At 44.9% G+C, this 27,652-nt stretch overlaps 1 protein-coding gene across 1 annotated transcript; it reads left to right on the forward strand.

The window, feature by feature from the left end:
• Positions 1-1,276: 1,276 nt before the first annotated feature.
• On the forward strand, positions 1,277-26,288 carry IFT54 (intraflagellar transport 54). The gene is made up of 15 exons (XM_085065846.1): positions 1,277-1,502; positions 2,508-2,576; positions 3,741-3,902; positions 4,051-4,191; positions 4,372-4,818; positions 5,488-5,565; positions 9,991-10,066; positions 11,768-11,866; positions 13,978-14,059; positions 14,298-14,381; positions 14,698-14,809; positions 15,329-15,365; positions 15,882-15,958; positions 24,195-24,418; positions 25,879-26,288. The coding sequence occupies exons 1-15, from the start codon at positions 1,380-1,382 to the stop codon at positions 26,042-26,044; spliced, it is 1,977 nt and encodes a 658-aa protein (XP_084921972.1). The 5' UTR covers positions 1,277-1,379; the 3' UTR covers positions 26,045-26,288.
• The last annotated feature ends 1,364 nt before the right edge of the window (positions 26,289-27,652 follow it).

The raw sequence follows: 27,652 nt of genomic DNA on the forward strand, positions 1-27,652 counted from the left end.
GGTGCTCCAGACAGCAGGATTTTGTGCCTCCCATTAGATCTCCCACGGGGATTTATCGAGGTTTTATGTGTTACCAGCTTTTGGTTCGTTGGTTAAATGGAGCTGTGCTTCCTTGGGGTACCTCTGCAGGAAAATGAGCACAGCAGAGGCCAAATTTAAACTCCCCCCTGAGATTCCTCCTCAGATGCTCAGATGCTTTGGGAGAGTCAGTGGAAAAACGCAGATAAACCACACAAATCCAAAATAAACATCCCTCTTCCCCAGAGCAGCTTCTTCCCAGTCTTTTTGCTTCCACTGAGACTTGTTCCGATGCCCTGGGATGTGGAAGCTGTCACCACCTCCTCATGTTCCCAGGATCACTAGATCCTGCAGTCAGAGCCTGTCTGGGAATCTCATCAACACTGGGCTGGGGGGAAAGATAAAACTCACTTCCCTCAAGCACCTCCTTTCAGGAGCCCAGGTGGAATTACATAGCTGCCATGGAAGTGCCTGCTTCCCATGGGAAAATTTCCTTGCCTGCACTAATACCAGATAGCTTTGCTTTGTAATGTCTCTTAATTCTCATAGCTGACTCTTCGTTCACAGAATGGTTTGGGTGGGAAGGGATCTTAAAGATGAACCAGTGCCACCCCCTGCCATGGCAAGGACACCTTCCACTATCCCAGGTTGCTCCAAGCCCTGTCCAGCCTGGCCTTGGACACTGCCAGGGATCCAGGGGCAGCCACAGCTTCTCTGGGCACCCTGTGCCAGGACCTCCCTGCCCTCACAGGGAAGAATTCCTTCCCAATATCCCATTTATCCCTGCCCTCTGGCTGTGGGAAGCCATTCTGTCCTGTGTCCTGTCCCTCCATCCCTTGTCCCAAGTCCCTCTCCAGCTCTCCTGGAACTCCTTTAGGCACTGGAAAGGGCTTTGAGGGTCTCCCTTGGAGCTTTCTCTTCTCCAGGTGAGCACCCCCCGCTCTCCCAGCCTGGCTCCAGCCTTGGAGCATCTCCCTGCTCTGCTCTGGATCTCCTCCACGATCTCCCCGTTTTTCTCCTGTCGGCTCCCCCGAACAGTCACAGTTTAGTGATAAATCCAAACAAGAACAACGATTCACCAGGCCGCGACCCAGCCTTCCTCCCTCACACATTTTATTCGCCGCCCGTCCCGCTGCAGGACGCTCGGAGCGATTTCAGCTCTGTTTCCAGGGTTTATTTCCCGCTCGGCGCCGGGCGGGGCGGGCCGGTTGCTATGGCCGCGCTGCCCCTTAGCAACGGGCCGCGCGCACGCGCCGCGCGGGGCACGCCGGGAGCGCCGGGCCGGGGCCGGGCGGGTCCCGCCACGACCCCGGTTCGAGCCCGCTGCCCGCCCGCTCCGGCCCCGGCCCCGGCCCGCCGCGATGAACGAGGCGGTGTCGCGGCGGACGCGGGAGACCCTGGGCCAGGTGATCCGCAAGCCGCCGCTCACCGACGCGCTGCTCAACAAGCCGCCCTTCCGCTACCTGCACGACCTCATCTCCGAGGTGGGTGAGCGGGGTCCCCGCCGGGAGCGGCAGGTGTTGGGGACACGCCTTGTCACCTCCCCGGGCTGGGGACACTCGCGGAGCGCTGCTGCGGGGGATGCCCGCAGTGCGGAGGGAATCACGGCGGTTTTGGGGCTCTGGGTGGGATTGGGGTGTTTGGGGTGGGTAAGGCACGTGTAGGGTAGGAAAAGGGGTTCGTGCTGGCTGGCAGAGGCAGGGTGGGTGGGATTAGGGAAGGAATTGTTCCCTGTGAGGGTGGGCAGGCCCTGGCACAGGGTGCCCAGAGAAGCTGTGGCTGCCCCTGGATCCCTGGAAATGTCCAAGGCCAGGCTGGACAGGGCTTGGAGCAAGCTGGGACAGTGGAACATCACAGAACTCCAGAATCACTGAGGTTGGAAAAGCCCTCCGAGATCACTGAGTCCAAGCTGTGACTGATCCCCACCTTGTCACCAGCCCAGAGCACTGAGTGCCACATCCAGGCATTCCTTGGACACCTCCGGGGATGGGGACTGCACTGAACAGCCCCTGCCAAGGCCTGACCACCCTTTCCATGCAGAAATTCCTCCTGATGTCCAACCTGACCCTCCCCTGGCCCAGCCTGAGGCTGTTCCCTCTTCTCCTGTCCCTGTTCCCTGGAGCACAGCCTGACCCCACGGCTGTCCCCTCCTGTCAGAGAGCTGTGCAGAGCCACAAGGTCCCCCTGAGCCTCCTTTTCTCTCTTCCCAATCCTTTCCCAGCTCCCTCAGGTGCTCCTGCTGCTCCAGCCCCTTCCCCAGCTGATGTGGGCATCAAAATTAAATATGGAATTAAACAGGAAAGGAGGCCTGAGCTGTAAGTAATGATTAAGCCTCACTCCAGAGCACATTCAGACCTCTGAACTTGCTGTGGAAACAGTTCTAAACAAGATGTCACCAGCAAGACCAACAAACTTCCTGCTGCCACACAAGCTTTATTGAGCAGAGACTTTAAATGTTCTTAACTTACTCCTTTCCTTCTGTTTTTTAGGTGATCAGAGTGACAGGTTTCCTGAAAGGACTTTACACGGATTTCGAATTGAAGTCAGATAATGTCAAGGTGGGCATGAGACTTACTTGCTCATTTAGCTCTCAGTATTCTTTGAAACTTGCCACAAGGTTCTTTGATCTTTTCTGTGCTCAGCATCAAGGACCTGTTGTTGTTTTTGTGAAGAAATTGTAAAAGTTACTGCCTGTGGGGTTATATTATGTAATGCATGGGGTGAACACCTATAGATTTGTGCACAGATAGGTTTCAAAGAGTTGTGTGGTCACTCAGCAGAATACATGGCCCTAAATTTATTGCTTTATATATTTGTATATACAAGTACATACATGGTTTATAAATATCTACATTAATTATCTTTGTTCAGTATCCCAGGACTCACTGAGGCATTTTTCTAGGGTCCCACAGGAGCTATATTGTAGTCTAAAACTGACTAATTGCTGAAAGAGTGGGTTAATATTATTACTGAAAACTTATTAAGTCCAGGGATGACTTTACTCTCTGTCTGCTGCTTTCCCTTGATTTCTGGCTGAGCTGATACCAAATTCTCCAACTGCCAACCTGATTTGGGAGCTTTGGTTGCTGATTCCTAGCAAACAAGGCAGTGTTTGTATGTTGCCAACTCAGACAGCAGATCCCTTGGTGTTTGTTTAACGTAGCAACTGAAGAATGAGGTCTGGGAGTCTGACTTCTCATCCTTCCAGCCAGTTGTAGTCACTGATTAATGGGTGTGTTTATTTCTGTGACTGCTCTTACCATTGTCAGGATAAGTAAAATTAATTAATTTATAACCAAGTTGTTGGGTTTTGTTGGTACTGTCCTTGTCGACCCAAAAAGTGGATTTCCCAGCAACTCTTGAGCAGGTCTGCGTTGCATCCACATGCTGCTGCCTCTCTGAGAATTTCTTTCACAGCCCAGGAGTCCATGTTTTTTTCCAGAGCTCAGGCAGAGGAGATCAAAATCCTGGAGTGTGAGGGAAAATGTCTCAGCCTCGAGTTCCTCTTCCCAAAACTGGTCAGGAGGAAGATTTGGCTGCTTCCTTACTGTGATTTTTGGTTTTTACTTCAGATTTTACATAATCACTGGAAGACATCTCTGTTCATCATCTATTCATCATCTCTGCTTGGGCACTTGGGGAAAGTTGCTTGTCGAACATAAAACTAAAACAAATCTGCTAATTGTGAAGGTAAAAAGTTCTCTTAATTGCTCTTTTACCAGGATAAAGATTCCAAAATCAACTTCCTTCAGAAGGCCATCGATGCTGTTGTGATGGTGACAGGAGAGCCACTGGCAGTGAAACCAGCACGAGTTGTGGCTGGACATGAACCTGAAAAAACCAACGAGTTCCTTCAGGCAATTGGGAAGTGTTGCTTAAATAAGGTAGGCTGGTTTTACACAGAATTATTGTATTCTTGCATGGAGTTATTATGTTATTACATTGGATTGTTACATTCTTAAAATAAGTACTACATGACTTGTGTAATAAAATGATTTATTCATTTCAGTGGTGTTTTTCTGTTCCTTGCAGCTGTCCAGTGATGCTGCTGTAAAAAAGGTCTTGGCTGGGGAAAGAGCTGATGGTAAAGGGAAACCTCCACCCTCTAAACCTCGAGATAAAGAAAGCAGAGAGCCCAAAGCAGAAGAACAAAAAAGCCATAGGGATAAAGAGGTAGAATTTGCATTTTTGGGGGGATACAGGGGTACCATGATTTATTTGTTTGGGGTTTTTTTTTTAGCCTGCATTTTTGTGTTTCTAAATATTGTAAAGTCACTGTGTGACCTTAAAAATCACTGTGTGATTGAGTTGCCATGTATTGGAATTAATTCTGAGTGTTTGCTTTCTTTTTAGAGCAGGAGAGATGCTGAAATCAAAGACAGAAGCCCAAGCAGAGACAGAAAACCCAAAGGGGAATTGAAAGAGAGCAGAGAAAGAGAAAAGGAAAGGGATAAACAGAAGACTAACGAAGAGAAGCACAAAGAACCTGAAAGAGACACCTTGAAGGAAGGAGAGAAACGAGAAAGAAGCAAAAGCAGACCAGACAAGCAAGGAGGAGAAACAGAAAAAACCAAAGGAAAAGGAGACACAGATCGAGGAGATGATCTCAGGCATGATAAAGGACAGGAAAGAGAGAAAAGACATGAAGGAGGAAGAGAGAAGGACAGACAGAAAGGAAGAGACAAAGATAAGGCCAGGGGCAGAGAAGGAGAGAAACACAGAGACAGAGGAAGAGATCGGGACAGACAAAAAGATGGGGAGCTGTTAAGGGACCATGGAAAGGAGAAAGCAGAGAAGAAGGTAATTGAAATGTTATTTTGGGGAAGAACTTTCCCCATGCTCTGGTTGGGACTTCGCTTGTTCCAATGGCCTTCCATGTTTGTGTTCCTGCTCATTTAGCAGGAAGAGACCTTAATCTTGTTCCAAACCCTTGCTATGAGCAGGGACACCTCCCACTATCCCAGGTTGCTCCAAGCCCTGTCCAACCTGGCCTTGGACACTGCCAGGGATCCAGGGGCAGCCACAGCTTCTCTGGGCACCCTGTGCCAGGGCCTCCCCACCCTCACAGGGAACAATTCCTTCCCAATATCCCATCTAACCCTGCCCTCTGGCAGTGGGAAGCCATTCCCCCTGGTCCTGTCACTCCAGGCCCTTATCCAAGTCACTCTCTGTCTTTCTTGTTGGCCTCCTTCAGGTACTGGAGGGCCTTCTCCAGGTGAAGTCACTCTCAGTTGGATCTAGATGGTCTTTAAGGTCCCTTCCACCCAAACCTGTCTGGGAGTCAACAATTCTAAGTCCCAAACTGCCTTAGAAATCACTTCTTTCATTTTATTGTTCTTTTATCTTCTCTTCTTCTAAATATTTCCAATTCTGCTTTTCTATTCTGTTGGTAGAAATTTACCATTGATGGACACCAAAATGCTCCTCTTAGGAGAGAGCTTGAATCTAAACCAATTCATTTCTTTCCAGCCTGCAGATTCTGAAGAATCCATGCTTAGAAAATCACAGAGGCCAACTAAAGACAGCAAGTGCCAGCCAGATGCTGAGGTTAGTAGTGGAGAAGGTAGGAATATTCCAAGTGGTGCATTTTGATTTGGGAATCTGCTTGAAAAGAATGTAGGGTTGAAAGGTAGGTAGATGGCAAGTTTTAGGGCTGGAAAAGACATGAAATAGATGCTTCCCTGTTTTTTTGGTTTATTTATTAAAAATTTCTCTGAGCTCGGACCAGAAGAAAAAATCTCCTCAATTGATTTCATTTTCCAGATTTTATTTCTGTGTATTGATATTTTGGATACTCTTAGAATCACAGATGGGTTTGGGTTGGGAGGAACCTTAAAGCTTCTCTCTTCCAACCCCCTGCCATGGGTTTTCTCTATTCCTCGGAAGCTTTCCTGGAAAGCTGATAGGATTTTATATTTATTTTCATATTTTAGCAGAAGTTACTGTTCTGGAAAGCAAACTTATTGTTTCAGGGTCCATATTTTGCAGCTGGGAAAGCAACTCAGTGAATGCCTCTGCACAGAAGCTGTTGCTTGTTGATACCACTGTGTCTCCATCTGCTCCTTCCTGATGACCTGAGGCAATTTGGGGAATTATGGAGCCATATGGCCAAATGTTTATAAAGAGGGAGACTTCAGTAAATGAACCTAAAGCAGCACAGGCTGAGGAGAAAACAGACAGCATCCCAAGTCTAGCAGGAGTCTCTGGGCCCACTGACATCATTGTGTCTTCCACATGAGATGACAAATTTATAGCTCTTCCTTGACTGAAATCCAACCAAACTCTTTAAGTTATTGGCACTGGGAGGGAGAGCTTATAAAAGAGGGAAATTTTTAGCCTCTAGCAAATAATCATGGCCAAGTTAAACTTCCTGCAAATTGGGTCTCTAATGGAAATTCTGAGCCTCATCCCAAACTCTCCTCGTGCTCTTGGGCACCACAATAATACAGCAGGGCAGTAAAGTTTCATTTCCCCTCCTAAGTGCTTTTGGGAGGAATTCCAAGGCTTTGGAATTATTACCTGAAATCCAAATGACATTCTTGCCTCTGCCTGCTTGCATAACAGCAGAGGCTGCTCGTTTTGGAGGTGATGAAAACACCAACTGCAGACCAGAGCATGGCAAATGTCATCATTTTAAAGCTGTGGAAGGGAGAAACGAAATGAAAACGTGCCCAGTGAATTTTGGGAGCTGAGAGAGCTGCACAAAGTGATTTAGAGGGCATTCCTGCAGGAAACCATTGGAAATTGCATCTCCTGGATTTGGGTTGATCTTCTGGTTCTCCCAGGAGTTTCACAGCCTTTATTTCCAGGGATTTGCCCTGATTTAACCACTGTGGCTCCACTTAAGTCACGTGGCAGGGAAACAGATGTATTAAAAAGAAGGCAAACAACTTTCTGTCTGTGCACATGAAAGATATTGAATCATATTTTGTGATTTCTGCTGCAGAATTAATAAATCTTCACCATCTCTCTCTTAACTTTTTATATCTATTTTTTCTATAGCTATTGAATATATATATATTCACTATACTAGAAGTGAAGCAATTTGAGGCAATACCTAACAAGTCAGCCACTCTTTTTTTCCCCTCAGTATTAACCTCTTTACCTTTTCTCTGCATTCACTTCAGAAAACAAATCAATTTAGACTTTTTTAAAAAATACTCTCCATAGCTGTCACTTGAAGTCTAGTCCCTGGCTTTGCTTCAATGAGTTTAGGAGCCTTAATGAGATTTTCTCTATTCATACAAGTCTTAGTTTCTCTTGCTGCTAATTATCAGGGGCCAGCTTTCAAATCTCCTTAAGGCTGACTTTTTTTTTTTCCCCCTAATTTAAATGTATTTTTCTGTTGCTAGAGAAACTCTGTGTGTTACCCAGTGTGCAATAGTCATCACATGGGTATCCATAATTTTCTGGAGCTAGAAGAAAGCAGAGATAAGTAGGAATTAAGAGACATTTGGCTACCACATGGCCATCAGAAGCTGCCTCAAGGCTGGCTCTTGCATCCCACAGTTTGGGATCAGGGTTGAGTTGTATTCTGTTCACCCTCAGCCCATCTCAGGGAAAAATCAGATTTCAAATGGCCTTTTGGACCTTCTAAATAATGAAGATCTCTTTGTCTCTTGACAAGAGGTGGGGGAGGTCACAGAGCATCTGGTGCTGCAAGTGGCTGCAGAGCAGGTAAATCATTCACCCCTGAGGCCAAACACCTTGGAAAAGTCTCTTCCCTGTTTCCCAGGGCTGCTGGAACTCTTGGCCAAAGCTTTCTGTAATATCCTGTCGCTTCTGGCCGCTTGTAGGATGGTTTTTATTTTTGCCCTGCAAAGTGCATTGCCCTGGAATTGGTCACTTGAAGCAGCCTCTAAGTCCTGCCTAATGAACTTCTGTTTCTCCTGGAGCTTATTTTGGTTATATAATGAAAGTATGGGATGAAAAAAGGACAGCAGAGAGAATCTTTCCACAGAAATCTGCAGGATGTGGCTCAATTATTTCTGTTTTGGAGCTGGGAATGTCCCTCTCTCTTTGGTGTCACTACACCAGAAATCCATCATTTACACTTAGGCTTGAAAAAAGGGATTTTCCATATGTTTCTGTGTTTGAAAAGTCTTGATTTGCAGAATCTAACACCAATGGAGCATCACCTTGCAAGACTTTAGGTGATAATTGATTGCTATTTTCGTAATAAGCCTTATCAGCACAGCCTTAAATTGGCCTTCACAAATGGAAATCTTTCCTTAGATGTGGTGTTATTTATATAAAATTAAACCTGCATACATTATTTATAGTAGACATGCAAATATACCCTCCTGGCACTGGGCATTTAAGTAGAAGAAAAACACTGTGGAGGGTGATGGAATTAAATTGCTTTCACAGGCTTAATTCTTATTTATTATTGGAGAACCACCAGTAGAGCTGATGAATTAGAGGGAGAAATCACAGTGGCTTATTTTATAATGAGCTCTGAAACACCAGAAAACATTTTCCTCTGTCTCAAAGTGCAATTCAGCCTAGTTAAAGGTTAATAATGAGGACAAAGCAGCAGACTGGATGGTTTGCAGAAGGTTCTGGATCCTCTCCACATGGAATAATAATTACTCAAGACTGGGAAGCATGCATGCATCCATCAAGGATTCCACTGTAATGTGTTTTTTCCAGGATGGTGTGAGATGAAGTGCAAGATTTCCCTTTAATAGCTCCAGTGGCTGCTTTTCCAAGTCCTGCAGGGGAATAACCTCTTTTATCTCCCTTTTGGAAAGCCCCCAGTCATAAATATTGTGTGATTTCTGTTTTTGTGTGCTGCCATAGTGAGTAAATGTCAGCTTCCACCCTGCACCTGCTGCCAGGCTGCACATGTGGCTCCACAAAACCTCTGTTTGTAGCCACAACTTCACGTAAATAAATGACCCAATCCCCTCTTGCAGAAGCCTCAGCACCTCTTCCCAGCTCCCTGCCCACCTGTGCTAATAATGACATCACCACTGGAGTGTGCCAGATGTGGTCCTGAGGGTGCAGGAGCTTTCCTTTCCCTCCTTCCACAGTAATTATGAAGGTAATTATGAAGAATTAAAATTAAGACTAACCACTCCAGCATCAGCTGTGTACTTTGGAATTCTGTCTGGTTTTCCTTACAAAATGCCAGAATTTTCTAAAGGGGAGGAGCACTTCTTTCTGCTGGAAGGTGTCTCTGCCCAGGGCAGGGGCTGGAAGCTTTAAGGTCCTTTCCACTCAAACCATTCTTTGATGGCATAAAAATGGCAGAATTTGTGATTCCCAGTTTATCGATATGGATGTTGAAGTCTGGATTTGATGATCTTGGAGATCTTTTCTAACTTTAATGATTATCAGCAGGGCTGACAAAAAATCTTGGATGACAATTGCATAGATTGATTCACACATATTTCCCCCCCAAAAAAAGAGGAAAAAGCTCATAAGGAAAGAAATCCTGGGAGGTGCAAAACATATTTCAGGATTTTGGGTAAGAGGCAGAGTTTTTAACCAGGGAAGTCACCTTTTAAGTAATGGACTGTGCAAGCCTGGTAGCACAATTTTGAAATCCTTGCCTCTGTTTTGGAATGAAATCTAAAAGATTTTCTATCAGGTTGAAGAGGAGCTGTGTATCTGATGCAGCTGAAACCCAGAGGTGATTGTAGGAATCTTACTCATCATATCCCAAGCCCAGCACAGGTGCTCTGCAACTTCCACAAGGTTGGATACTCTTAGTTCACATTTGGAAGTTGTTTTTCCATCACATAAGTTCATGTGAAAGACAATCTGGGTTATATCCAGGAAAAAATATCCCCAGACTTTGAGGGAAATAAACTCAGTGTAAATGTGTGGATCAATTATTAGCTCAATATTTTTTCTGCATAATGCTTTGAAAAGCAACACATGTAAGTAAATTTTAGATGTAATTATATAATTTTAAATTGACTGTTATATAAATTTCTGGTTTTTTTTTTTTTTTTTTTGGTCCAGAATGAAAGTCCTGCAAGGATATCAAGGCATCCTTCAGGAAAAGGATCAAGGCATCGCTCCAAGCCCGGAGGAGAAGGTAACCACAGGGAGGATATTGTTATTTTCTATCAAAAATGCTGGAGGGTTATTGAGTAGGAATGGCAGAAATACTTAAATATCCGTGTTTGTTATTGTCAGGGTTTGGTTTGTACTCCCAGCCTGCATTTCTGAATCCAAGAGGCAATTTTCCTGCCTGGATTTGGGACATAGGAAGTGAGATTCAGTTCAGTTTGCTCACGTTCCCCATGCACAGTTGCAGATAGAAATTCAGCCTGCTTTTGGTCATTACTGTGTAATTACTCTCTAAATGAGCTTTTGGACTTCTCTGCAACTTTTTCTGACATTCAGCATTTGTTAAACGTTTCCAGCAGAGCAAAGTGAAGGTTTTAGTCTTGAAATGGTGTTAATTGGGTTTAACAGAGAGTTGGGCCAGGCTTTCCAAATAAATTTCCAATAATCATTTTTCTGTGGAGGTGCTTCCTTGCAATTATGTCACCAACTTTTGTAATTAAGCCTATTAAATACTATATTTACACACTGACTGGAAAGTAGATTATCTTCAGAATATCCCAAATATTATACATCAGGAAGAAAGAAATCACTGTACATAAATCACTTGGTCTGTGTTCAGAAGATTCAGTGACACCTGTGAATTGATACCTGTTAAAAATAGCCAATTCTGGTTAAAAATTGGTGCTGTTCAGACTAGTGAAGATGTTAATACACCTAATTTGCCAATCTCACTATTATTAATTTATATAAAGACATCATGTCTTGCTTGCTCTTCCCAAGCATCCCCATTTTCTTCGGATTTCTGTTTGAGGTTTCCATGTGTCTGAAGCAAAATACTGGAGTTCCATCAGTCCTGTTTTCAGGATAATGAATAGCCCTGTTTGGGCACCTTAAAGACCTTGGGAAAAAACTGGCATTTGGGATCTGAATGTGTGTTAATTTAGGAGCTTCATTCAAGTTGGTGCTAGAAAATTGAAATTTTTATGTCACATCTCCTCTGCTGTGAAGTCTGAGTAATTTGGCAGTTGAAAAGCCTTGTCTGGATTCCATTAAATGCAACCTTATTTTACTACTTAGCGATCCTTAGCTGATCCTGTAACTTCTTTTATTTCCCAAGATTTCAGTATTTGTTTTATATGGCACTAAACTGCAGTGACCAGACACACCCCATTTCTAGGATTGTCCCTTTAAAGCCTGAATCCAGTTTTCCTGATAAATGAAATACAGCCAATGACTTCCCCTGTGTTTTGGCTTTAGGGAGGGTATTTTAAAATACTCCTCTTTTCCTGATTGCAGCACTCAAATTTGAGTTTACCAGAGCCAGAAATATTTTGGGTCATTACCCCTCTTGTTTTGACACAGTGGGGCTGTCACAGGTGAATAATCCAGAGGGTAGGAAAACTTCTTGGAGCTGTGATGATGATCAGAGTTCTCTATTTTATCTAATATTAATCAGAAATAAATCAATGTACAACAGGAGGGAATGTCTCTTCTCCACAGGCAGATAAATCAGAGATTTATACAGAATATTTCAGCTTTCAGGAGTTCAGTCAGAACTCATTGAAAAAGTCTTTGTGCACCTTGAATGTGGTTTATTGACACTGAAGAGGGTTTATTAAAGTAGGGTAGCCCTTAAAGAAATCCTAACAGGTATTTAGCACGGCTTTTTATTTTGGATTTTTATTGGCTCTTTGGTTTCATTTGACCATAAACTGGTTTGTTACAGGAGCTGTGGACATGAGGAGTGTGGCAGATGGGATTTCAGAGGATGGTGCTGCTGAACTGCAGGAGAAAAATGATCAGGCAGTTGCAGAAAAACAGAAAGGTAGGGAAAGTTAAAATCTGACTGCCATGGAAAGTCCAACCTGAGTGTTTTGGGGTCAAATCCATGCAGCTAAATGATGTAAGGAGGGTGATTTACACTTAATCCAACTGCTGCCTTGGCTTTTAATCACATCTGATTAATGTTCTGCTTTGAAAAATCTCCATCCCCTGAGAAATCAATTACTTTTATTTTCTTTTTCCTAATCTTTTGTTTGCCAAGAGACCCCAGGAAAATGCTGCACCTGAATCCCTTGGTGACTTGTTCTCTGCAAGAAGTGAATCTTTGCACATTGCCTTTTTGTGCAACTATTTGGGAGCCTCAGTGTTTGCATTTTACAGGATTCCAGAGCAAAATTCCATCCCTGCCTTCTTACTTCTCCATTTCCCCCCAAGCTGGATATAGCTCCCAAGACATGGATTTGTATCCAGCTACAACATCCATGCAGCCATGGCAGCAAAATGCAGGAGGAAGAAGCAAAAAAGCTGCATTTTTGTTCTCTCCAGCTCCAGATGCTTGAGCTGGTTGGGAGGATGAATCCCAGGGATGTGGGAAATTTTCCCAGCCCACCTGTGGCCTCCAGGGCCTCGTGGCTGTGGCAGCCTGATGAAATATGGATGGAGGGCCAAGACTTTTGTGTGACCTTCCCCAGCTGGGAGAACTTCCATGCTAATTCCCTTTCATCTCTTGGAGCTGTCTTGTCCTTCGAAATGGATCTGGGATGGAACAGAATTTTATTTTATTTTAAAGCTGGGATGGATGGGAGAGGAATATCCTCAGGTTCATTATTGATTTGGATTGGATCCCCTGGTGGTGTAAGAACCAAATATTCAGAATCAGGAGAGTAATGAAGGTTGGAAAAGACCTCCAAAATCATCAAGTCCAACCTTCATCATCGAGTTCAACCTTTATTTTATTGACCAATCTTTATGTTCAGCTTTATTCACTAAAGCACTATAAACCCTTCAATTTTTAGGTTCAGGACCTTTAAGGTCCCTTCCAACCCAAAGTATTCCATAAGCCTTTGATTATAAAACATTGTTTATTAGCTGAAATAAACTTATTTTCCTGGATATTTTACAGCATTATTTCTGTCTGCTTCAGTTATATTTTGTTGTGGAGCACTGAGGCTCTGTATCCTGATTTTTCTGGCCCTGGGAGTAGTTCCCAAGTTCTGGATGTACTTCATGTTAGGTGCTTCATGCCTAACTTGATCAGATTGCAGAATAAGTAGATCTTCCCTGAAAAATCAGTGTGTTTGTTATTTCTAGATTAATTTGCCAGAGACTCAGTAACATTCCAATGACAAAAGACCAGCATCAAACACAGTTAAAAACTTGTAATAGAAAAAACTACTTTTTAATAAACCAAACCCTTCTCTAGTGCTTTTTGCCCTTTAAGTGATGTATTATAGGATTTTTAAACATAATTGGACTGAGTTTAGATGCTTTAAGTAAACTTTACCCAAGGAGTTTCTATTTAATACCAAAAAGCCATCTAGGAAAATGCTTTTTTGCTTTGGGCTATGATAAAAAAAGAGAAGTAATAGTTTATGAGCACTTTATGGGTTCTAAGTTGAAAATAAATCCCTGCTGGGAACTTTTTGCAATATATTTTAGGTACTTATTGCAACAACCAGACGAAAACAGTGTAATGTTTTCAATTTTCTGAATGTCTCTACCTGACTTTGTTTCCTTCCTCCTTCTCTTTGCTGCATTTGTGCTTCTGTTTGGGTTAAAACCTTTCCCTGGGTAAAAGGACAATAAAGTTCATCTCATCCCAGCCCCAGTCATGGGCAGGGACACCTTCCACTGTCCCAGGTTGTTCCAAATTCCCATCCAACCTGGCCTTGGACACTTGTAGGGATGAGGCAACCACCACCTCCATTAAGAATCCCAGCAGGGGAAAATAAAAGGTTAAGGGACACAAAAGAATTGAGTGAGATGATGTCATTTTCACAGAGGAGGGAGTTTCATAATATTAAGAAACATATAAAAATAAAGAAATTTAACTGTTTTTTTCAGTGCAGTGCTAAGATTCAAAATACTGTCATAAAAAATTTTAGGTTTTACTTAACCAGCTAAGCCCCAATTTGATGTTGTTTTGTTTGACAGAAAGAGAAGCAGAGAATGTGGCTCCTGAAAAGCCTGAAAATGGGGAAGTACCTCCTGATCTCCCACCTCAGCCTGCCCAAAGGTGTGTTTCTGTCCTTTATTCTCTTCTTAATCCATAACCTGCTTCCAAGTAATGCTATTGAAATGAGGGCTGTTTGAGGAAAACACTGCATCTCCTCTGTGCATTCCACAAGGATGGTGTTTTGGCTTGGATGAACTTGCCTTTCAAACCCCAATTGAATTTAATTTCTTTGCTCAGCAAAGCTTGTGTTGTTGTGTCACTTGTGTTGTCACTTTCCTCGTTCCCGTTGTCACTGCAGACGCATTCCCCGCCCTGGCAGTGCAAGGCCAGCGCCTCCCCGAGCCAAACGGCAGGAGAGCACAGAGCTCCTCCTCCCAGAAAGGTGAGCAGTGTGGGACATGCAGGCTGGGTGTTTCTTGGAGCACACTCTTCTCTGCTCCTCTGGGCACCACCAGCCTCAGGGAGGTCACCTCAGTGCTCCTGGTGGGACATGTAGAGTCCCCATCCCTGGAGGTGTCCAAACTGGATGTGGCACTCAGTGCTCTGGGCTGGTGACAAGGTGGGGATCAGGCACAGGTTGGACTTGGAGAGCTTTTCCAGCCTGTGACTCTGTGATCTTCTGATGGCTTTTAGTTTGGTTTACTCGGGGTAGATCTCAGTATTTCCATTAATTCCCATTTTCCTTGTGTCCCTTCCAGGAGTGGCAGTGCTAAAACTGCCCCGAATGTCATCAGGGACCAGCAGGTTTCTGATGATGAGGATGAGCAGTTCGTGGTGGAGGCAGCAGTGCCCCTGCCAGAGATGCCAAAGGTCTGTTCCTGTTGCAACTTACTGAACATTTTACTGTATTTTGTTTGGAATGTTCAGCCTGGAGGAAGAGAAGGCTCCAGGGAGACCTCAGTGCCTCTTCCAGTGCCTGAAGGAGCCTAAAGAGAGCTGGAGAGGGACTTGGGACAAGGGATGGAGGGACAGGACACAGGGAATGGCTTCCCACTGCCAGAGGGCAGGGATAGATGGGATACTGGGGAGAAATTGTTCCCTGTGAGGGTGGGGAGGCCCTGGCACAGGGTGCCCAGAGAAGCTGTGGCTGCCCCTGGATCCCTGGAAGTGTCCAAGGTTGGACATGGCTTGGAGCAACCTGGGACAGTGGAAGGTGTCCCTGCCCATGGCAGGGGGTGGCACTGGATGGCCTTTATTTCCCTTCCCACCCAAACCATTCCATGATTCACTGACTTGTTGAAAGTATCCTCCAGCTGAATATTTTTTAATAGTTCCATATTACTGCAATGACGACTTTTTGCAACTAAAGCTTTCTTCCTGCATGTGTAGGAGCCAGAAGTGGAGCTGGTTGAGGATCAAAAGCATGGTATGTTTGCTTTTATCTATATTTATACAGATCTAGAATCAACCCCTGGGTTTAAACCAAATGCTGAACAGTAAAAATGCTGAACAAAGCAGTAAAATCCCTCCTGAGGGAAGGGGTTTGCAACGTTTGCAGGAAAAAAGTTATTTACCCAAGCTTGTTTTCCTGTGCAGCTGGATTTACAACCATGTTAAGGACAGTTTTTCTATGCATCTTCAATGTCAGCAGGATTTAAAATTCTGCATAAAGCTCATAAATTAACATTTCTTCAAGTGTCAGGTACAGCTTTTCAGCTCTGAGATGAGTGTTGGCTTTAAAAAGACAAGTTGTAGAAAAGCTTGGGAGAAAAAAAGGTCAAATAAATACCTTTAAAGTTCACAATAAAATGCTGTCCTTGTTATTCTAAAAATTGTCTGCATTGAAAAAAAAAGAAGCAGTTGGGTTTTATTTTATTGTCTGAGTGTTTAAAACTGTTTAGTGTCCATCAATGCTGAGACAAAAATGCTGATTTTTCAACAGGTGGGCTGGTGAAAAGAATCCTAGAAACAAAGAAGGATTATGAGGCATCCCAGAAATCGTCACAGACCACTGACAGGGTAAGGTGGCAGTGGCCTTCAATAAACTGGGAGATTAAATGTTGCAATTGTGACCTTTTTCTTTGCTTTAAATGTGGGTTTTGTCCATTTATGATCGAGCTTTTCTGTGTCATGTCTTGTCTTGCTTATGTGTTTTTTTTCCACAGTTGAGAAAGAAAAGGTAGGTTTTGGTTCTGCTGGAGTTTTGTTGGGTTTTGGTTTTTTTTGAGGATTTATAAAGTGTGTGGAAAGGATCTAGCAGTGATCACAAACCAGAAGCAAAAGGTTGAATTATTTAAGTGTCTTCCTGTTACAATGGAGAGCTCTGGCTTTTTCTGCTTCTGGTAGGAGAGGCAGCAAAAGGCAGAGAGCATTGAGATGAACTTTTCTGATCCCTTGGCTCCATGGAAAATTTCTAAATCCATTTTGATGTGTTGGGGAAGAGTCACTGAGGCATTGCAGTGGTAAAAACTCATAAAATTCGACAAGTATGTGATGTTTTGGGGAGGGGAGTGCATTTCATGAACTCTCATATTTTCTAATCACATCTTCTCATTTCTTTTAATCTGAATTCAGTATTGTAGGGTTTTCCTACTTGTATTCTTTTTAGGAATGGTCTGTAGGGTTTGAGATCAGCTGTTCACAGCTCTGTGAAATCAGTGGTGACTCTTGAAACCCAGACCTCTTGCCTGCCTCTTTTGGGTTTCCTTTCTTTCCCAGCAAGTTGAGACATTTGAGATGGCAAATCTGGCTCTTGTGAGGGATTTCTCAGACTCCTTTCTGGAGTCTGAGATTGGCTGAGATCCAGGCCTGTTTGCCTGATGAAAATTCCTTTCATGTATTGCAATGCCTGTGGTTAATGAACCCAGGTAGGGTTAGATAGGCTATTGGGAAGAAATTCTTCCCTGGGATGGTGGTGAGGCACAAAGCTCATTCCTGAGCTGGCACTGTCCCTGTTCCTGGCTTTCTAACTAGATGGTGCTGTTGGATCATCAGTTCCCAGGCTCTGTTTGGGAAGAGCATTAGGAATTCATTAGTGCTTTCTCTCAGCACTACCTCACTGGGGGCTGTTCTGTTTGATGGTGTGTTCTGTCCAGCACTGGGCATGGAACAGGAGAATGGGGGAGGATTTACACAATCATGTGGATTTCAAGCTCAGGAAGCTTCCTCTGATGTCTGTGCTGAATTTTCTGCTTGGCTTTTTTCTCTGACTGAGACTAACAAACTAAACCCATCCCTTTTTAACCCCTTAAACATTTGTAAATGGCCAATTGTGACTCTCCACAATAACCATTGAGTCCCACTGCTGGTTTTCAGCCCCTGAAACATTCATTCAGCCCTCCTTTGTCTTTTGTTGCACTTTTCAAGCCCTGCTCTGTGTTAGCAGTGCCCAGAATAGACAACTAATTCTGGAAAAAAACCTGCTGACTTCCTAGTCCATCACGTGGAAACTTGCCTAAGCTCCTGGAATACCATGGGATTGCCTATCCAAGCAGCTGCCTGCTACTGCAGGAGGTTTCTTTGCTGCTACTGCTTTTCAAATCATGGTTTAGGAGTTGTTGGGATGCTGAGAGCAGTGTAGTTCTCCTGAAATTGTGATCCAGAGAGAAGTGTGGTTTTCCTGATGGCAGAGTTGAATGGAAGTGATGATTAAAAACACTCAGAGTTAGTAAGAGGCACTTGTCAGTTCAGGAAACAAGAGCTGGAGACACAACTGAATCCTGGGATTTTACAGGATGGAGCTGCTGAGGTGACATAGGAGACTCTAAAAGTGGAAAAGAAACCCCAAATTTCCAATGTGGTATTCCCTCTGGGAATGTTTCTTGGACCAGAGGGTGGCAGGTGGAGGTCTGGCACCATCAGACTCTCCACAAAATATCTCTTCTGCATCAGGATGCAACTGTATTCCAAACTGTGTTGTGCATCACAGAGTAGAATTAAGGGTGCTGCTGTATTTTTGGAGTAAGGTATCCAAAAATCCAGGGAATATTTGAAAGAAAACTTGCTTTGGGAAATTTCCATCTGCTGAAACCATGGTTATCCCTCTAATTGTCAGTAGAATATTCATCTTCCCTCATTTTGTTAAACTATTCAATGCATCCAAAAGAAATGAAATATTTTCCCCACTTATATTCATTAGTCTTTAAAGCCTTGATCTTCTGCCAGTTGGGAAAATGAAGAAGGGGAAAAAATAGTAGGCTGAGTGCTGGAACTTTTGGTTAATACATTATTAACTCCAGCATTCAGCAAAAAAATGATCAATGGATCTACCTGATTTATTGGGGATTAATCAGCCAGAAATGAGGTGGAGTTGGTGGATAAATACTTAATCCAAATGTAACACTGGTGCCCTCTCAGGGATGTTTCACACCTTCCAGCTGCTGATGGCTGAGGAACATTTATTTATGTTAAAAACATTCCTCCAAAACCCTTTCTGTGCCATGTTTCCCAAACACACATTTGCTTTTTAAGGAGTTTTAATAAAGGAAGAGAAGGGAGAAGGAAAGAAAACTGGGACTTTCATCATTTAGGTTTTGCATGTGCAGAAACTTAAAATAATATACACAATTTTGAGGTCAAACAAAGAGGTCATTCTGGAAATACACAAGATTTTTGCTGCCTTGATTAGCTGTGTTCAGCCTAACAAATACCTAAAAAAACTTCCTAAATGTATTTGTTTAGAATCGAAGCCTCTAATGTTAACCAGAGAAAGAAACAGATGTTCCATTTTGTATTCCACTTCATTTATTTGATGTGTGGAAAAACGTAGGCAGGTTATTAAATAGCTGAAGCAAGTGGGATAACAGAATTCCCATCTTTGCACTCCCAAAAAGGCCTTCAGAAAAGCAGCAGCTTGGAGGGCTCTGGGAGGAAGGAGTGATATTGAATAGCTCAGCACCTGGGCAATATTAACTTGAATCACCAGTGTGATCCATTATGCACTTCAGAGCTTAGGACAAACCTAATCAGTGCTGATTCTGTTTGTTTGAAGTGCTGCAGGTCATGGATTTTTCACATTAATCCATCAGCTGCACAGCTCTGCCTGTGCCCTGCAGTCTGTGCAATTAATGTGCTGTGTTAACCAGCTGGAGTCAGAAATCCATCAGTGAGGTACCTGAATTATTCCCACCACAGCATTTTGCCAGCTTGGTGTGTCCTCAGGAATGCTGACAGGAAAAGTGAAGAGGAGTTACTTGTGGCAGAGCTTTCACCTCTGGGCCATCCCTCTTGGTGATGATGTGCTGTTAACTCAGTGGGAAATCTCTGCTGCAAGCACACAATTCCTCAAAAAGAGGGTTTTTTACACAGCAGCCACAGGAGCTGCAGTGTCCTCACACTGCTCCCAGGGAACAAAAATGGGTCCCCAAGCAGCTATGAACACAGGAGCAGGGTTTGGGCTACTCTTGGGATAATCCCAGTGTCAGGACTCCTTTGTACCCAAAACCACAGAATTCCTGTCCTGAGGGTGCAGTAGAAATCCAAGTGAGACAGCAGATGGATGTGTGAGCACAGAGGATGTGTAAAAGTGGTGAGGCAGCTGTGGTTTCCCCCCTGGGAGAGGGTGCAGTGTGTAAAGGACACAGCACAGGGCCTGTCAGTCTTTCAAGGGGCTGGGGCACTGCCTGGGGGAGAGCAGTTGTTTAACACAAGGAGCAGGTTTATTTCAAGGGTTTTTTTTGACCAGGAAAGGCTGCTTTTTCGGGAGGAGGAGGTTATGGACACAGGGTTCAGTGGGGGGGAGCAGAAAGGGAAGGTTGGGCAGGACTGGCACCAGTGTGGCATTGTGGGTGAGTTAATTAACAATCTGCTGTCACTAATTACTGCTGGGGGTGTTCACCTGGAGAAGGGAAGCTCCAGGGAGATGTCAGAGACCCTTCCAGTGCCTGAAGGGGCTCCAGGAGAGCTGGAGAGGGACTTGGGACAAGGGATGGAGGCACAGGACACAGGGAATGGCTTCCCACTGCCAGAGGGATATTTGGATGTAATTGTTCTCTATAAGGATGGTGAGGTCCTGGCACAGGGTGCCCAGAGAAGCTGTGGCTGCTCCTGGATCCCTGGAAGTGTCCAAGGCCAGGTTGGACAGGGCTTGGAGCAGCCTGGGATAGTGGAAGGTGTCCCTGCCTGTGGCAGGGGTGGAATAGGATGAGCTTTGAGGTCTCTTCCAAGACAGACTGTTCCATGATTCCATTATTTCACTTCATGTGCTGAGTACTGCCCCAGATAGAGGAAATTTTGGGAAATGACTTCTCCCCAAGACAGGATGAATGTGAAGAAAAGCAGTGGGTGTTCATGCACAGGTGAAAAGTCCAGCTCTTTTTAGAGGAATTAAATATGAACTGGAGGGAAAACCACCACCATCCAAAAAAAAAGGAGATTTAAAAAGCTCTCTTGAAAGAGCCATTCTTTTATTTTCTTGTGGTACCTTCCAGCTCAGGAGCAGGTCAGACTGACTCTGGGAAATCCAGTGGTAAAGAACATTGTGTCTCCAGCTCCTTGGCCTGTGCCTGAACCCCATACCTGGCATCAGCAGAAAAAGCATCCTGTTCATTTGAAATGGTTTAACATTTACTGTTTCCCCCCTGGTTCTGTGAAAGAGTTTCTTATGGGGATCCCTGGTGGATAGTTACAATCTACTTAAAACGCAGACTCTGTAAAAACTAGGAAAAGAAAACACCCTTTATGATCAAAAAATACATTTTGTACAATAAAAAAAGAGCCTCACCTTGTTGGTTTTGCACTGAATGTATCCCAGTTACTTGTCCAAAATGAAGTTTCTGCCCTGTCCTGTAGAAAGAGGTGGGGGGGAATGGTGGAGCTCAATAAAACTGTGATTACCTGGGTCTGTTTTCCTAGTGGGACATAATAATAGAGTAAAAAGGGGCTGCAGAAACTATTAAAATGCTTGATGGATGTTTGTACTAATTTGATTCATATTTAAAAACCTGTTAATGAAAAAAAAGGAAACAAAGGAGAAGGGATATAAAAGCAAATAAATGCTGTTTCTTGAAATTCTGGTGGTTTCTGGAGCCTTGTTGATAGTTTCCCTCTTATTGATTAAAAAAGAAAATTCCTGCTTTCAGATTACTCAGGTCCCTGCACCCGAGTCCACATTGTGTTCTGCTCACATTGAGGTAATGGGAAAAGCAGCCTTTTTTCCAGGACTCCAAAATAAACATTTATCTTGGTGCCTTATGAAAAAAACACGAAGGAAGGGAAACGTGTTGGCCCTACAGAAGTGCTCCAGCCTTTTATATGGGGATAATTTATTGATTCTGGGGCTGTTGGGAAAGGGGAGTTGGTTGAGGTGTAGGGCCTAATGAAAAAGCCTGGAACAATTCTCATTCTGGCATTTTTCTCCCGGCTGAAAATCTCCAGTTACGTGTTTGTGCAGAGTGAGCAAAGGTGGCACTCGGGGCTCCTACCGCCCACGTCGCCGGGTGGAGGAAACCATCTGCCACAACTCCAGGGCATTCCAGAGATTTTAACCCATGACTGGAACTGTGCAGCTGGGAACAGGCACTGATGGGTTTCCCTCCACTTAATTATTTAAAATCAGTGATAATTGGCAAAGCTGGAGAGTGGCATGGGGATAATTCTGAGCCCTGAGCTGCAGGATGTAGTCCTGGATCCCTGGAATGTTCAAAGCCAGCTTGGATGGGCTTGGAGCACTCTGGGATAGTGGAAGATGTCCCTAACCATGGCATGGCTTGGAATTGGATGGGCTTTGAGGTTCCTTCCCACCCAAACCACTCTGGGATTCTGGGATCTTGGGAGCACAAGTGTTAATGAGACACTGAAATAGTGGATGGGGATTTTCTGACTTGTGGCATGAGGGACACAATGGGCCAGTTGAGCTGCTGTGCCTTCAGGCTGGGAAATCTTTCTTGGGAGGAGATTTTCCTTGAGACTTGGGAGTTCTTGCACCACTTCAGTATCATACAGTAAGTGTTTCAAAGACACTTATTAATTCTTTTTAATTTTTTTGTTTTCATTTTTGAACAAGCCTAATGATGCACCTGTCTGAATAGTACTTACTAGATTTTTATTCCAAATAATATTTAATGGATTTTTCGTGGTGGTATGTTTCAGTTCTTGCAGTGACAGTTGGCCTTGATCATCCCAAAGGTCTTCTCCAGCCCTGTCAATTCTGTAATTCCATGACTGACTTTGGATGGAATAATACTTTCACCTTTTAATCTCACTTTTGAAGTATTCAACTGCCCAAAGAACATGCTGGAATTACAGGGACAGCCAGCTTTTCCAGGAGAATACCTTGGGAAACATTCCAAAACTTGGCATTTGGGAAATAGAAATGAAGCATTCTTCAGGTTTATCACACAGCAACCCTCAGATAATGGACTGGCTGAGTCTTCTCCCTTCTGAGGGAGCTGCATGTGAAAAAATATCCTTATTTCTTGGCTGAGGCTCCAGATAATGGATGGCAGGGAGGAGAGTGGGGAGGGTTTGGAGCACTTAGGGGAGGAAAAACAAGGCTGTGGGATGTCTTCCTGGGAAGCTGTTGGATCTGATACAACTCTGCTGATGAACTGGAGGTGCTTGTCTTCACAGTTCACTTCCCAGTTCCATGGGGAAAGTCCAGTGCTGTGGATTAAGCCTTCCTTGTGGCTCTGGTGTAGCACAGAGAGTAGGAAAAGGAGTAGGAAAACAGTCAGGATGGAGAGAGAAGGGTTTGAAGTGCTGTGAAAATGATGCTAAAGGACAGCAGAGGCATGGATGGCTCTAGAAAGGCTCTGCATGCCGTGTTTGATGTGGTGTGGTGTAATGAAACACCTGCTGCTGTGAGGGAGGGAACTGGGGCAGAGTTGTTTTCAGCAGCTCAGCCAGTGCTCCCAAAGTGACTTGGGAAGTGAAGGGCACTGGTTCAGCAGCGTTTGTCACCTCAGGCCAGTTCCCAATGAAGCCACTTGCACAGGAGCTCCCAGGAAAGGCCAAAATCCTGGCGTTTTCCTGCGCCATGTGTGTGGCACAGCCCAGGCAGCAGCCCTGAGCGAGGCTCAGCCTGCCGATCCCCTGAAAAGTGTTTTAGGAAAACACATCTCTCCGTGTCCCTGAGTCCTCCAGCCAGCCCAGGGCTGCTGAAATGTGCTTGGCAGGAGGCCCTGCAGCCTCCCAAAAGCCAGCTGAGCAAACAGCCCCTGGCTCGCACAGGAAGCCAGGCCAGTTGGGGAGGAGGGCAGGAGGGGACAGTGGGATGGATTCTGTGTCCCAGCACCAGGGAGGAGCGTGCTGCCACCTCTGTTTGCCAGGAATTGTGCCTAAGAATTGGCTCAGCCCGGGGTTTTGGTGGCAGAGAGAAGCCTTTCTAGCTGTCTGGCACATATTAAATGGCCAAAGTGACTTTAAGTAAACTCTACTTCAAGCTCTGTGTGTCTGAGTTTGGGAATTTGACCTGTAGGAGTGTTGGAAAGAAAGAAAAGTGAGATTGTTTTCTCTTTGTGGGGGAGAAAATCCCAGTGGGCTTTTCCTTAATGGCTTTGCTGGAATAAGATTATTCCAGTGTGTTAGCAGTGTGGCATCACTTTGCTCTTTTTACAGCATCCTTTTGCTCCTCCTGGCTTTGCCACTGGAGCAAACTCCGTGTTTGACTTGCAGTGAGCTGAGAGGCTCCAGGAGCTGCACCACAGAGACTCTGCTGGCTGCACATGAGGGAAGTAGCACAAGACCAAATTCCTTTGGAGTAGTGGAGTTTATTGAGGCCACACCTGCAGGCTGGATGGTTTTACAGCTGTGAACAGGAGTGCGAGGCAGGGAATAACCACAGGCTATTTTAGCTCTGAAGGGCTGTTATTAGGAGCTGGAAATCCAGATATGGACAGTGGAGGGAGAGAAGCATCTTGAAGGGGCTGATGCAGAAAATTCAGAGGAGGCTGTGCCCTGGAGGTCCTAAACAGCAGCAAAATGTGCTGCTGCTCTTAAAGCTTGTCCAGAAAGCTGTGGCTGCCCCTGGATCCCTGGAAGTGTCCAAGGCCAGGCTGGATGGGGCTTGGAGAAACCTGGGATAGTGGAAGGTATCCCTGCTCATGGCAGGGGTGGGATGGGATGGGATGGGATGGGATGAGCTTTAAGGTCTCTCCCAACCCAAACCACTCTGTGATTCCATTATTTTCTTCCCTTTCAGACTGTCACAAACACTTCTCCAGCCACTTCCCAGTTAGCAGTCTCCAAAACATCCTTCATTCAGCATGCACCACCCGTTTCCCCTAACTCTGATTTCCCTGTTCATCCCTTCTGCTAGGAGAAGCCACTTGTTCCAGAAGCATCCAGGAAGAGGGAGAGAGACCTGGTAGCCAAAGAGATCGAGAAGTTCCAGGTGTCCATTCAGGCTGTGTGCCAGAATGCCTTCAATCTGGGCAGGATCGTGGATTACATCCAGGAGGACATGGATGCCATGAGGAACGAGCTGCTCATGTGGCGGCAGGAGAACAAGGAGCACGCGGAGGCTTTGCAGAGGGAGCAGAGGTGAGTGGGGCCAGGGAGAGCTCTTCAGACAGATTTTAGGAGCTCTTCAAACCTCTCAACAACGTAGGTACTGAATCCAGACTAGGAGTGGATTCCTAAATCCCAGGCTGCACTTTGTGCTGTGAGTTCAGCGTGTTCTGGGGGGAATGGCAGTTGTCGAAACAGATTCTTTGGCCTTGTCTCACCTCTGGGTCCTCACACACCTTGCAAACAGAACATCCCTTCCAGCTGTGTGTGCTGTGATCTTAAATACAACAGAGATCAATATTTGTGGAGCCATATTCAGCCCAGACAGAATTGCTGCTCCTTGAATCCATGTGCTTCATCCCTGCAGAAGCAAAATGGGGGGATTCTTAGCTGAGTCCTCCCCTGACAGGTAGCAAGGTGTTAACTGTGAGACCCAAATCAGAGCAGTGAGGCACTTCCAGTCCTTCAGGACAGGATTACAGAGTAGCAGCCATGGGGAAAAAAGTGCTTCCCACGTGTCCTGGGATTGGGAAGCTCAGCCTTGTTTGCTTCCCTTCTCTGACAGACAACTGCAGGATCCCAGTGGGGGAATGTCCCTGCAATTCCTAGCAGTGCCTTTGGTGATTTTTGGGGTGGAAAGGAGGGGGAAACCTGAAGGTTTTGGAGATCTGGGCTTTAGCTGATGAGCTCTCGAGTGACTGGGTAGTTCAGAATGACAGCAGGCTCCTGCAGGCTGCCATTTCCTGGCTGTCCAGCATTCCTGAAGACTGGCAAAATCATGGAAGGGGCACATTTGTTTGAAAACCATTTCCTCGTTCGTGTAAGACGCAACTTGTGGTTATTAGGATAGGATTTATGAAACTTCCTGTTAGTGTGGCATTGCCTGTCCTTGTCAGCAGCTCCTGATGGCTCTGTTTTCATCTCATCTAATCATGGCATAGTTTGGGTTGGAAGGGAACTTAAAGCTCACCCAGTTTCCCCCTGCTATGGGCAGGGACACCTTCCACTATCCCAGGTTGCTCCAAGCTCTGTCCAACCTGGCCTGGAACACTTCCAGGGATCCAGGGGCAGCCACAGCTTCTCTGGCCCTTGTTTTAAGAGTTTTAGCAGAAAAACCAGATGATGAGCCAAGAAGTGATTTTTACTGTTGAATTATGGGTGATCTCCCTTGAACAATATTCCCCTCTATCCATGTTACTAGCTTTATCTTTGTGTTTTTTATTCCCAGCTTCTTTCAGGAAGGGTGGGAACAACTTAAACACCAGGTTGGACAGGCTTGGAGCAACCTGGGATAGTGGAAGGTGTCCCTGCCATGGCAGGGGTGGGACTGGATGAGCTTTAAGGTCTCTTCCAACCCAAACCATCCTAGGATTCTTTAATTCCATTAAATACTTTGCAGCCTTTCAGGTATTGAAAGGTACTTCTTGGAGGATTAAATAACCTGAAGCAGCAGAAAGTTTCCAACAACATCACGCTCCTTGTGTCTCTTCCAGCATCACAGACAGTGCTGTGGAACCACTAAAAGCTGACCTGGCTGAACTGGAGCAGCTCATTAAAGACCAGCAAGAGAAGATCTGTGCTGTGAAAGCAAATATTTTAAGGAATGAAGAAAAAATCCAGAGGATGGTTCTGAGCATAAACCTACCTTCAAGAAGGTGAAGAAGAGGGGAAAAGAGTGGAATGAAAGAGCCTTGGGACTCACTGACATTGCTACCAAAAACCTGAAACCCAAATAGCAGATATGCCTTGTTCAGATGTAAAATGTTTAGGGACCAGAACCCTAAAAATTATATTAAAAACCCCATTATTGCATTGATTTTTAGATGTTGATATTATGTAAGATAAAATTATGTTCACTTGAATGCTCAGGTTGCAGAGCTATTAAAGTAACTCGTTTGTTTAACTGTGAGCTGCTGTTTCTCACTTCCAGAGCTCCCTTTCTTTCCCTGGCCACTTCTCCCTTCAACTCCTTCTCCTCATCTCCCTTGAAATTCCCTCTGAACACACTGTCCTGATAAATGGGTATTAAAGAGCTCTTTGCCCTCCCTTAAATGTTCCAAACTCCTGCAGGTCAGAAGGTTCCTGAATCCTGTTCAGAGCTGTCAGGAATCTGATTAGGACCAAGTGAAAATGCAATTCGAGCATCACCACGTAAGGGAGCTGAAGTATTTTATCTGCACAGGTGTTAATTCCATTTTTATTGCATATGTTCATTTGGAAAGGATTAATTTAAGTACCTGTTTCCTCCCCAATGCATGTCCTTGAAGCTTTTTCTACGGGAATAATTCCCCTGATTTTTTTCTTAGTGAACTGCAGATGTCTGTAGTATTTTCCTAATGACCTCGGGAGTGTTCTGCCCATGAGAGTCCAGCTTTAGTGATTTCTAAACCTGCAAAGAGTATTAGTGTAGACACAACTGTGTGACTCTGTGCTGGGTGCAGAGGCTTTAGTCCCCTGCAAGGCTGTTGCCAAGGATTTTATGATACTGTTTGGATCATGGATGAAGTGTTAGTGGCCTTGTTTTTCCTTCTTTGATTGGTGTATCTATGTTTTTTTGGGTTGTTTTTTTTCCCCTTCATGGTTTCTTTATCTAGTATCCGGACCTAAAAACCTACCAAATGGATCATCAGCCTAAAGTGAGTATTTTGGATGTTAAATACAGACATTTGGAAGGGTGGGAGGCTTGGGGCGGGGAGATGGAGAAGCATTTGGGGGCTTGGGAAGGAAGAGGAGAAATTTTTTGATCTCAGCCTGTGACACTGAGCTCTTTGTGTTTGCATGGCCCTTTTTCAATCCCTGAACTACATCCCAGGTGTCAGCACAGGAAGGAAAGGGGGTTCAGGATGTCCCCCCAGCACCCCTAGAGCCCAGAACTGATGGTGAAACCCTGTGTGGTTACTTTTCCCTTTAAATACCTGGATTGCCAAATACAGCTTTTGCTGGGATTGTTCAGACTCCTGCTTAGGTGAGGTTTGTCCCCATGAGCTTCCCCCTGCTGCAAGCCACCCCTAAAGGGCACAGAGAGATTTATCACCTGTCCCTCAGCATTGTCACCCCTTGGTCCTCTGCCACACCCCTTCTGCATGACTATATCCAGCATGGTGCTGCTGGAGCCTGGGCAGGAAAGTGGTGTGGGAGTTCTCCCGAGACATTTCTGGGTTAAACAGATTCAGATCATGATTTCCCTTTCCCTCAGCTGCTCCGTGGAGTTCCCTTCACCCTGTCCTTCTTGTGGTGTCCAAGTGGTCTTTGCCTGGTGACATGGCC

Source organism: Lichenostomus cassidix, chromosome 7 (genome assembly GCF_008360975.1).
Source record: "Lichenostomus cassidix isolate B80296 chromosome 7, HeHo_3.0, whole genome shotgun sequence".
In the NCBI taxonomy this organism is placed as follows: domain Eukaryota; kingdom Metazoa; phylum Chordata; class Aves; order Passeriformes; family Meliphagidae; genus Lichenostomus; species Lichenostomus cassidix.